Below are 13430 nucleotides of genomic sequence, written 5' to 3' on the forward strand. Positions count from 1 at the left end.
GGTGATAAATGTCCATAAGCGTGGCAACATGCCTAAAACTTGCATGCCTCGTGCACAGCTTTTAAAACGTGGCCACGCCAGTATGACATGAGCAAGCATAGAATATGATCAAAGCATGCCTGGTTAACTCGTGATAATGTCCCAATTGCGATATTACTTTTAAGAGTGTCCCCGAATTACGTTTTAATGTAACTTATTAATACCACTTGGTCCTAATTTTTTTTTTTTGTAAACGTTTTATCTTCTATTTACAATTATTATGTTTAATTTCTCAAATTTATGTTTTATTCTATAATTAATGTTGATTTACAAGTTTTATGTTTCGTTTACATAATTTATATTTAATTATGGTATTGATGTTGCAACCTTTATCACGCCATCATAAAATAACCCTTTGTCTAATTGTCAGTTACAATAAAATGGAACTTAAAAAAATCCTATTATATATTCTGTGAGCTAATGCTCCGTATACATGATGATGCTCACAGACTATTTGCTATATTTTCCTTTTTTATTATTTTTTTAATTATTATTATTCTCCTTGTTAATTAATGTGTACACCATGCACACAGCAAAAATGAAATTGTTTAATGTTTTTATAAAAAAACAAATGTGAACAAAATCTGTGAAATGCTAAGTTAGCTTGAACAAGAGAACGAGGAACATGACCAAAATAAATAGCACTCGCTACGAGATGTTTTTTATTTGATTTTTTTCCATTCCGTACAATGTCATTGGATTAATGCTATTTGTTCGGTTGCATGTGCACCAGAACGAAACGTAATGTCAAGTCTTTTTCATTCTTACGCTGTGAATTGAGACACAACTGCCCCACCAATCTAAATTTGCACATTCTGCTCAATTAGTCGGTTGACCAGCTAAGCAAACTGAACCGACAGAATATGATTCGAAAGAGAGCAAATTGAAAATGAGATTTTACTCTTCATTTGCACCGAAACATGTTTGTAAGACTCAATTTGCCATCTGGGAATCTTTTGTTCAGTATGACCTGATAACAGAGACACCTGTTTACGTGTCTTCCTCCAAGAAAAGAGGCTATCAAAGGAAAGAAGATTTTGGAGTGCGTGGAAATTGTTTTTGCGATGATCCTCTTGAATTTTGGTTAGAAAAATTTGGCACCTCGTGAGACAGGATAAAAACACCAGTCACAGAGTCAACGAGCAATCTCGCGTGCTGCTTATAAATAAGCTGATCAATGACCACGACAAAATTATGTAAAATCATGTTTCGCTACTGCACGTCTCTTCTCCAATAAAACTGGCAATTTATTTAACAAATGAAATGGAATACAAGCATTTGTCGTAGTCGCCGTGAAGAAAATTTAACAAAATTATGCTAAAATTTGCCCAAGAATTTGTCTGTTTGTGCTTCTTGAGTATGTAATTTTTGAACATTGTGATCATCTTGTATACCTTAAGTGTCCCATACCTATTAAAACTTCGTTCTACGTATGAACAAGTTCTTGTTTGAATTTCTTCGTGTATATCTGTTTTTTGATCAGCTCAATCCAAATTATTATTGCTTGCACGCATGTTCCACGTTGATTAAATTATTTTCCACACGAAGATTGCTGAATAAAACACAATCATTTTTAATTCGGCATCGGATACATATGCGAATGTGAAACGATACATTTCAAAGCTGATTCTGTGAAGACTGAAGACCTGGCGAGAAAGCTAAGTGGTGGACTTTGGTGAAGCTTTTAATCAAATAAATAAATATCATATGTACCAGCTTGTCAATGCCACTGACAGCAGCAGGTTAATTGGGCCGATTAGCCAGAAATTAAAAATTAAGTCATGATTAAGTGGGAGATGAAGAGACTTAGTGACATTTTTTTTTCTTAATCCGAATCCATAGACTTCTTTAATCTATGGGCAAACTTTAGAGGGATGAATTTATTTACCTCGTTGCTTGTCTGTTTATCTAATAGAGCTGATTTTGCTATATCCGTATTCTTATATACGTTGCATAAACGTGGCTTTTGTACAAATCACTCTATGAAAAATAAAATGATAAATAAAGAAAATATTTCCACTAACAGTATTAGAATTAAAATAACCACTTATAAAGAAGGAAAATTAACTGAACTCCCTGGTTATTAAGAGAAAGTAATTAAAAAAAAAAACCCCCTCATATTTTAAAATTAGTTAAGCATTAACTTTATTGATTGAAACCTATCGAAACCCCCATTATGTTAATTAAGTGTTAGCTTATTGATCATTTTACTATTTTCTCCTTGGTGTCCATAAAACTTAAAATATTTTGGGATATAAAAATTAAATAAAATGGCTCATATGCCTTTAATTTGTTTTTTTTTTTTATGTATACCCTTAATAATTGAACTAACTTATTTAATAATAAAATGTAAAGTAGCCCACGTGTTTGTGAGATTAGCATACATGTGCGTTTGGGACATTTCCGAACCAGGCAACACTTGAAGAATAAAATGCAATTTTCATGAATATTATAGCAGCTGTTATGGATATTTATGTCATTTTATATAGTTTTAACCGATGTGCAATTTGCATAGTTATTATTAAATTAATTCAATCATTAATGATATAAGTCATTTTTCTTGATTCATATTCCAAATACATTTAAACTTTACAACCATCAAAGGTAAAATGGAAAAGTACGTGATTAATAAATTTGATACTTTAATTATAAATAGTTATAACATCGGTAGATTTTGGGTAGGATTACTTTCTCCAAACAACAAGTGGTTTATATTCCTCTTATAATGAGTTCACCCCATCTTCTATACATATGTGTACCTAAATTGTATGTACAAAGATGTATATACAATATGATTAAACCACAAGACATTTTTGTTAGATAATTTTATAAAAAAAATTCTTTTTTAGTGAGAATACACATTTAAGTACAAACAATAAAGAGATACATACATACATACATACATACATACATACATACATAAATATATATATATATATATATATATATATATATATATATATGGAGGTATTATTTTTTTATCTGTAAGTGGCATCTTCATTTTAACAAAATGAAAATACCCTCGTTAAAAAATTATACACGCAACACACACAAACACACATATCCAGTTATCCACACACCCCTCTATGTATCTTCTCACTATAGAGTGAGTTGATAGATGACTAAGTTTAATCAGGACCAATTATAATGTAGGGTTAGTGTGTGTACTGACGCATTGCATTGTTTCATATACATAATGTTATAACTGAGATTATTATTATAATAAAAGTTTATAACAACAGTAGGCATCCAGTGTAATCTATAGCTTAAGACTTGATGAGTGTGTTCTTTGTGCTGAATGCACATGCAGGCACAGAGTACAGTGCGCGCGAGCATATATTTAATGTACACAAATAAAATTATCGTCCATCACATGCAATCATGATACAAAATTAGGATTATAGATTTACATGGCTTAGTTCTTAAGGGGAATACACAACTAAGCAACCAGTGATGTAATACTTGTAATCAACTCGCAAAGCTTATTGCATCAGTTGAATTAATAAGCACCATTATATGGTTTGTATTAGATGCCAACCAAATCAATTGTACAGTAACACCAGTCCTAATAATTTTTTTAAAGCAATTAAAAACACTCTTATCGCAAGAACAGTGGCAATAAACTAAGTAATTGTGTTATTTGTGTGGTCAGGATTGACAAGAGTGGAAGAACCCACCAAAAATAAAGTGTCTATCTGCAACCGACCGTGGCCCATGGAAAATGACCGATCAATTCGTACAAGTAAAAAAACAAAACATAATTATTAGACTCCAGAAATATAATGTGAATCAGGCCCCTGCAGTTCCGAGTACAACATCAAGTAATTCGATGAAATATACCCTCGGAGTTCTGAAACCAAAAGCTTCAATGTGACCCACAATGAATTTTCAGCCCGTGATTTTATTATTGACTCTGGGAAATTTACGGAACGGCCCAAATTTTGGGTACCAACTAACAAGTTGTCAATTGTGATCAGAGAAGCTTATTTATTGCATGAGGTGATCTGTCATAATTTTTTAAGCTTAATTATTTAAGCACATAATAATCAGTTTTAGCTTAGCAAAAATAAGAAAAATGCCACTAGAAATGAACCCTAATCCGAGGCTAAATCTTCATCTACTTTGATCCTCTGATGTATATAATGAATATAACAAACCCAAAAAAAAAAAAAAGGAAGAGGAAAAAAATTGATGATGGACAGAAACAAAATTCAAAAAGTTTTATTTATTTTTTCTACAGTTCAATTACTCACTCATACATGGAAAGAAACAAAGGAAGCAGCACTTTTTATATACACAAGTTTGATTTCTTGATATTGCCTTGATATCTTGATGTTGCCTGCTTACTATAAGAATTGATGACATTCAAATCAAGTCACCAACTTAGCAAAATGTCTTTAGTTTCTGTTGAGAAATTAACAAATAACACAAGCGTTTGGATTCTCCTCAATGCTTTGAACATGGTAATGAGTGGTCAAGTGAGGATTATAAGCTCTGTAAGCTTTAACAAGCTCTAAAACAGGATCCGGTGGTGGTACCGGTGCCGGTGCCGCTTCTTTCTTTTTCTCTTCCTCTTTCTTTTCTTCTTCTTTCTTGGGTTCTTCTTTTTTGGGCTCTTCTTTCTTAGCTTCTTCTTCTTTCTTTGGCTCTTCTTTCTTAGTTTCCTCTTCCTTCTTCGGCTCTTCCTTCTTTGGCTCCTCCTTTGGCTTCTCCGGCTCCTTTGCTGGCCCAACTAATATTATATCTGTCGTCGGCCAATACTTTCTCAATTTGCTCACAACGTTTACAGGATCAGCGGTTCCTATCACTGTCAATTTCTTCTCCTTCATGTCCATGGCAATGGAATCGATCCCTTTTAAAATGAAATCAAGTTACTCAAAGCCTTCTTTTTTATCTAACATTACTACGCATAGAAGATTAATCCAGTAGAGACTACGGCTAGCAATTAATGATCATTTCATGACTCCTGATGCTAATAAGAACAATAGAATAAAATTCCACGTGCAGCCAAACTGTTTAACCTATTCATGCAATTGTTTGTTTCGTGAAGGACAAATCTAACGGTCACCATTTTGCACGATAATCAACGTAAATTGTAATTATTCATCTCATAATATAATTAACTGTTCCCCAAGTAACGTAAACAAAAAAAGCCTACTTAAAATTAAAACATAATTAACAACTTCCCTAGATCTCTCCCTCTGTCTTTTTTCTTTTTCTTTTTTTGTGTGAGAAATAAAAAGTTTTTTTTTTAAAAATATTTTCTTCCTCTTTCTTCAAAGGTGCTGGTACCGATCTTTTATACAGTGAACCAGTTGTGGACCATCATTTTAATGGAGTGAATTGACCAGTTACCAGATAATCATAAACATAAGGCGTAGGTGATGTGGTGAAAACTGATCAGTAAGTTCTTAATTTACTGAAATCATATCATTAATTTGCGGGATGTGAACATTACAGGCTCAAAAATATAAAACTACATAGAAAAGAATATAGAATAATATCTTCTGTCACAGTCAAAACAAATAATCAATGCACAAATTGAAGTTCTAATTCCTTTGCGGTATTTATTTATTTATTTATTTTTGTTTTTGCTTAAAAAAAAAGTAAAAATGGTTTGGTACCTGACAGAGTAGAGACAGTCTTCAAAGCTTTCTGCTTGGCCTTAGCATCATCCAAATCCAACTTTAATACAGCCTTCTGCAATCGCAAATTAACCCAAAAGATCAATCTATCTCAGAATATATATATATATATATATATATATATGAGAGATCAAACTTGATGAAACATATATGAGGTGTATGTTCTTTTATTCTTCCTTCCTTTATGAATCGAAAAAGCTGGATCGATGTTAAAAAGACAAGAACTTTATAGCTCAAAAAGACTGTATAATTAATAACGAAAACACGACATAAATCATACTTTCTGATTTCTGATTATAGTCCGCTTTATAATGTTTAAACCAAAAAAAAAAAAAATGTAAATGTTTACAACATCTATATAAAATTAAAGATATGATCAAAGACACCCTTAACAAGAACAAGACCCAGATGATGTCGGCGGCCCATACATATTTAATTAAGTTATTAATTACGAATCAGACTAAACGAACAGAATGAAGTAAGTGAATAAAATAAATGAAGGAATCAGAAGAACCCAGGCCAGTAATAATTAACTTGTAGACATGTATCTATAGACATATATGCTTGTATTATATAATTATATTAAAAAGAGGTGGTAACGTTAAAGTGAGAATCAAACCTTCATTATTCCTGGTTGCTTTCTCAGAAAAATAGCAGATCAGAACCAAAGAAAATAAAGAGAGAATATTGAGAAATGGAGAGAGAGAAAAGAGAGAAAACCAAATGAGATGGAGAAAAGATAGGGAAGACGTAATCGAATAATGCTCTGTTGAAAAAAGATAAGAGAGGCTTGGACAGTTTTGCAAACCCAACGAACAAATCCGAATCAAAACAAGAAATGCAGAATAGGAAAGAGAAATCCCTTCTTTTTTTTTTCTTTATAATATTAAAAAGGGCAAATAAATCAGTGCACGAACGTTGAATGAGTGGAGATGTGTTGGTTACGGAAGTGGAAAGATTGAAACATGTTAACGCCCGAGCTCCCTCGGTAACATGAATCAGTGAGTGAATGAATGACGGCTCAGTTAAAAAAGCCATCGCCTGCCTGGTGAGGCCCACGCCACAGGAGCGTCACATCCACACATGACGGCATGCTCCATTAACGTTGCTAATATTTTTTTTTTATATTTTTGAGAAAAATGATAGTTTTATGTTCATTCAACCATTAAAAATTTTAATATGTTCTTTATATCATTTTTTTTTAATTTGTATCAACTAACTACTTTTTAACTAACATCGTTAAATAATTTAAATGAAATAATAATTTTATTTTTAAATAAATTAAAAGATCATTTTATTTTTCAAAAATTTTAAAAAATAAGAAAATTATAACTATAAAAATACCCCTAAGTTTAATAAAAAATAAATCTCAAAATTAGAATTTTTTTAATAAAAATCTAAATAAAATTATAATTATAAAAATAATTACAAAATTTTGGGATTTAATAAAAATCCCTTAAATTATTAAAATTTTGGGATTTATTTTTTAATAAATAAATTCAGTTATTTTAATAAAATTTTACAAAATTATAATTTTTAATAAATAAATTCAGTCATTTTTATTAAAATTTTGTAAATTTATAATTTTTTAATAAAAATAATTATTAAAATTTTACAAAACCTAAATTAAATAAAAATCAGTTGAGCACCTTTGTTTGATATTTATTTTTATTAAATTTAGGAATATTTTTATAATTATAATTTTCTTATTTTTTAAAGTTTTTATAAAATAAAAATAGTTTTTTAATTTATTTAGGGGTAAAATTATCATCTCATTTAAATTATTTAACGATGTTAGTTAAAAAGTGACTAGTTGATATAAATTTAAAAAAAAAAGTGGTGCAGAGAGCATATTAAAATATTTTAATGATTGAATGAATATAAGATAAAAAAAAAAGTACAGTAATAATTTTTCTATTTTTAAAGCTGCAAAAGGGCAGTGCCCGATTTTATTTTTTTAATTTCCAATAGAAGAGCATGCGATGACAGCATGCCGCGTCCATTTTCTTTTGAATTTTATTTAAATTACGAGACAAACACAAAAAAAGAGATGTGTGATGCTCGCCTGACGGAATTCATCTTGCCAAGCTTCGAAGGTGTTAATTGTTAAAAGGCATTTTACGTTGAAAACAAAGAAAAAGCTTTTGGTGCCAACAGTGTTATGGCGCGTAAAGTCACAAGCAATGAACATGAGGTGATTCGTAGATTCTGGACCCCACTGGTCAAGTTCCACGTACAGCTGCTTTTTTTTTAACAATGGGGGACTGCCTTCCAGCCGTAGATTTAGAAAGCAGACTGGGTAATTTTTAAAAATCCCGACTTCGAATTTATTGTAAGTAGACAGCGAAAATTCGTTTAATTATAAAAAATCTCATATTATCAATTAATTTTTATATTGACTATTAGTTAACTGTACAGAAATAATATTGTCACTAGTGACAATTTGAAAAAGTATGGATTGTAATCCCCAAAGGTCGGGGCACATGGTCTCTCTCTCTCTTCATCAACATCTTAGCTCCAGAACGTCGTCGTTTTTGCATGTAGCGTCTCCAACTTTGCAAGCGGCCAAGTGCAACCACCACGTTTTTCGTCAAACTCGGATCTAAATAGAAATCCACTTCTAAACTTCTACCAATGGCGGTAGACTACACCAAAACGCAACGTATACTCCTCTTAATCGACCTGAATCCTCGCCTTCATCTCCAAGACCAAGAGCTATATATTATTACTATTTTAGCTGCAGTGAAATCCCTAATCTCTGCCGAGTTTTCTTCACAGAAAAGGCTACTAGGCTTTGGTATTTTCTTAGATAGCAATAGTGATACACATAAGGGAATCCTCTACCCTTTCACAATTTTTTCGGCTCTCTTATCTATTATAGATGATGAGTCCTATACTCATAAAAATGAATTTGGTGGAGATAACTTGTCTCCATTTGTGAAGAAAATGGACAGTGACATTTGCAAATCCAATATGTCTGCTGCAGTTGGGGATGTTAAAAGAAAAAAGAATAAAAAGGATATACATTTGTTCCAAGATCTCACATGGAATGATTTTTGTAAGGCAGCTTCTCAAAGCATTGTGATAAAATTAAAAGAAGTTTACTTTGCCAGAGAATGCAATAGCTCAAAGAAATTGAAATTTTTGAAGTGTTGGATGAAACAGATTGAGAAATCTAGCTACTGTTCTCAAGATAACGGAAGTTGCAAAAGATTTGTTTTATTGCGAAATGTCAACAATGCCCACAATTACCCAAGCGGCAACCAAGCAGAGTAAAAACGTAAGGAGTTTTTTACAAACAAACAGATTTTCGTCATCTACTTGCAACAAATCCAAACTTCGGGGGAGGTTTTTAAAAATTATCCAAAGCAGACATCGTCAGGTCTTAAGTGCTACAGATCCTTGCCACGTGTCCTGCTTTTTTCCCATCAACTTGATCTTACGGTCACTGTTTAGATAGCCGAGTGGACCCAAGTGAAGTAGTGAACTACGTTTTCGGGTAAAAGGAAAAAGTGAAGTAGTGAACCACAATTGGTTGATTTGATAATTTCCACTCTCCACCGGTCATTTTTTTTTTCCTTTTTTAAAATCAAAAGAAAAATAATATTCATTTATCATTCAATGGATTTCAACTTCAGATTATGTTTATAGAGCAATCCAAAAAGTTAAAAGCTTTGAAAATGAATCTCCATATTCATTCTTCAACTTGATGAATTGTTCATCAAGGCGAAGCCGTAAGCCATAGAATAAGCTGACATCCGCAGGATTTCCCCTCAGTTAATCTTTGATAAATAATTAAAGCAATCTGAATAGACCATTGCAAAATGTTAAACTCAAACTCCCTTGTCCCTTGACATCTCCAATGCACCATATATGTATATAAAAGCTTGAGGATTTTTCTTACAATAGTCGAGAAAAAAAAAACTTTAAATTATGGCTTATAAGATTAATGGAGCTTATGATATGGGCTGTAAAAAGTCTGTTTAAACAATTAAATTATTTGAGGATTTAATTGGATGTATATTTGGGTATTTATGTAATTATAATTAAAAAGGAGAGTTTTATAAAAAAATTAGAGGGGGTGTCATAATACAAATCCCTAAAAATATATATCAGAAAAATAAATCTCACAAATGTTAAAAAAAAAAATTGAACTCTCTGTCTCCGGTTTAAATTTAAAGTCCAAAGGAAAAAATGCCAAACCATAAACAAAAGAGAATAAAGTTTAGTTTAGCTTGATATTTAAAAGAGGGAGAATGCTACGGTACAGTATCCGTACCTTACAGCACCTCACACAATGGCTATGGATCCCACTTAGGTCCACTTTTCATTTTACCGTGCAAGGATGGCCGTAAGGTACAGATACGGTAACTTAGTCACAGCTTTAAAGGAGAATTAATATTCGTCTATGGTGCAGATTCTGTAAGTAACATCTCCCACCGTCCCACCATCCCATTTTCTATTGTTTAATTTCTCATTCCACATGCAATCGCATCCAACGGCTGATGCTGCAGTCTGTAACTTACAGATTCTGTAAGCTAGCAAAGTTCATTAATATATATTCCTGAATCTTCCTGCACCGAGTTGGAACATTTTACACCCATCCGTTGTCTCAGCAGCAAACATGACATCACTCAAGCGTTGAGAACTTGACATGCAGATCTTAAATAATGGACTTTTTGAATCCCCCACCCCCCCCCCCCCCAAAAAAAAAGTTACAGATCTTAAATAATTGTCATCCACAACTTTTTTTCTATGATCTGATAATTACTCATGTGACCAATCTTGCAGTTATTAGAGACTAATAATGGGCAGATAAAACATCTCACCTAATCCGTCTCAAATTTAGTTTTTTTTTTTTAAGGGTGTTTATGGATTAGATTTAACAGATTGCATACCAATTCATATCCGATCTATAATTTTATAAATTATAAATTTTTAATCTAATTTAATTTATGAATTGATAAAATTTAATATAAATATAATCTATATGTCTGTGGATCGGATGCGAATTTAACCCAATTTATATCTAATCTATCATTTTGTAGATTTGTTAGTGAGCTAAAAAATTTTAATTTTGTCATATCCACGAACTAATTAAATAAAAAATTAATATAAAAATAATTTTCTTACCGATCAAATTTAAGATTAAATAAGATTTAAATAAATTAATTGTTTAAATAAAGTTAAAAAATACATTCAAAATTTCAAAATATAACACACCAAACAAAATCTCATTTATTTAGATCAATACATGAAAATTAACTACTCATGAAGCTATATTTGTTTATTTAATTATTTTTATTTTATATTATTATTGGATAAGATATAATATGGTGTTAATATAACTATATTCTAACTTATTTATTTATTAGTAAGTACTAATGTATTATTTACAAGTTTATTATTATTTTTTTTTGCGAATTAGCAGATTTTTGTGGATTTATAGAAGTAAATATATATCCAATCCATCGACTGCGCATTTTCAAATTTTCAATCCACTAATCTATGGATCGAATTTTTTACGGATCGTATTTCTGCAGATCAAATGGATTGAGCAAATCATATTAAATTATGAACACCCTTATTTTTTCAATTTCATTTTTTTTTTAATTTTTAACCATCTCTAATCATATTCATACACTTATTTATTTTCTTATTATTTTAGTGCCTGTTAAATACGAATCCAATCCAACACCAACCCATAACGATTATGTAGCTCTACGGTATACCAAAATATGCCCAAATTAATGGATGTAATAAATATTGAGTTCAACTGTAAAAAAAGGTAAATGAAAATGAATGAAATAATTTTTTTTTAATTACATGAGACTATTGGTCAAATTATAATTCAATACTAATATTTATAATTAGACAATTATTATGACTAAATTTACAAATCTTATGTAATACTACACAAATTTTTTAAACCTTACCTTCACTCAAATTTTTATTTTTTTTTAAAAGAACCTAGAATACATTGCGAGGCTCAAACTCATGCGATCGCAATTATGAGTGTCGAGTTCTTTGTCCAAGTGGCGAATGAAGGGGATTAGCTTAACCTCATTTGACAGGTTAAGAATTTAGTGAATAGACGTATCCCCCAAAAAAAAAAAAACCAAAACCATAGCTAATGACTGTAACATTAGTGTCAATCATGTCAGCTTTTGCTTTTTCCAGTATTTCTGCTTACATTTGCATGGATGGAGCCAACGAGGTGCGAATCTTATTCCGTTGTCCCGCCAAAATGAAAAGAGGATGAATAGCCGGCCTATATTGCCACGACGGTCTGCGAGGTCCACACAGAGGTCCCCATTCTTGCACTTGCATGCTTCAAAATTTTCACAGCCGTTCGGATCGAAATCTGAAATCTTACTGACCATCAATGGGCAATTTAGTCGGGATCAGGCTAATGACAGGGACCGATTGGAAAGAAAGCTTTTCAAGGTTGTAATCAATGTGATTCAATCTTCAGGTCATTGTTTAAACTGCTTTCTTTTTGTACAAAAACGAGTGGGTCGGAATTATATGCGCAGTTGCGCACTATTTTATATATGTATGAACGTGTGTGTATGAGAAGTTTTCGATTCAAGAATTTAAAGTGTAAGAAAGTTTGAAAATTTTTTAAAATCAGTCTATATATATATTTGTGTGTGTTTTAACTTTATAAAAGTGAGAATGTTAGTAAAATAATAATAAAAAATTATAAATTTTAATATATTAAAAATTATATTTATTTATTTATTAATGTATTGAAATTTATATATTTGTTTATTTTTTACTGCTATCCTCACTTTCCTCACTAAAGAATATATATATGTGTGTGTATATATATATATATATATAGAAAATATTAAAAGACAACATAAAAAAAGAAACCAAAAAGTTGAGTGCCATGGTGTTTGTTTTGAATTATTAAAAAATGGAAGCCTCTTTTTTTTTTTTTTCTTCACATGATAGTAGACACAAAATCATAGTCTTTTGATACTAAACAAATCAATGGATCAAATTAAATGTGTACTTTTATTTTATTAAAAACAAAATTAAAAATCAATAGGTCACACAACTTATTATTAAACATTTTCTTTTCTTTGTCTTACTTTCTCTCTATAATTAATATAATTAGAGTCTCTATCTTTCATCTACCTTAAGTACCTTAAATAACTCTCAGGTAAATAACTTTTGAATGAAGTACAAATATCAATATTAGCACACCAAAACATGCCCAAAATTGGATTTGTTCTAGCTTCCAATCTCTCTCAATTTTCTCTTTTTTTAATACAAATTTTTGTGGAAACTAAAATGAAGAGATTCAATTAACAACATGATTTTTTTTTATTCTTTTCTTTTCGAAACGTATCCATATTTTATTTGTATGATTCCTCTCTTATCAATTTGGTCTGTATTCCAAGCAACCAAAATGTTATTAATATCAAAACGAAAGCAACAACATAACAAGATCGAGTATAGAAGACAATATTGGAAAAAGAAGACAGTAAAGCGTATTAAACATCACTCACCAATGGGATTTTAGTACAATGCTTGGTTGATAGTTCTTCTAACTATATATTATGACATTATTCATTTATTCATATGAGGAAATATATAATAATTTTTTACATTCAATCTTAGAGAGTAATGTTGTTTAATAATTCAAAACAAACAACGTGCTACTCAACTTTTTGGTTTCTTTAATTCTTTTATGTTTTATATCTGCTATTGATGCTTTTACTTTAGTAGAAAATA

The 13430-nt window shown here is 30.7% G+C and overlaps 1 protein-coding gene across 1 annotated transcript; it reads right to left on the bottom strand.

Moving 5' to 3' along the window:
- Positions 1-4234: 4234 nt before the first annotated feature.
- Positions 4235-6543, bottom strand: LOC127901389 (heavy metal-associated isoprenylated plant protein 39-like). The gene is made up of 3 exons (XM_052438561.1): positions 6304-6543; positions 5664-5739; positions 4235-4891 (listed from the first exon to the last, which is right to left on the bottom strand). Exons 1-3 carry the CDS (start codon positions 6307-6309, stop codon positions 4455-4457), a joined length of 519 nt encoding a protein of 172 aa, XP_052294521.1. The 5' UTR covers positions 6310-6543; the 3' UTR covers positions 4235-4454.
- Positions 6544-13430: the final 6887 nt, after the last annotated feature.

The sequence above is a fragment of the Citrus sinensis genome, chromosome 3 (assembly GCF_022201045.2).
Source record: "Citrus sinensis cultivar Valencia sweet orange chromosome 3, DVS_A1.0, whole genome shotgun sequence".
Lineage (NCBI taxonomy): Eukaryota > Viridiplantae > Streptophyta > Magnoliopsida > Sapindales > Rutaceae > Citrus > Citrus sinensis.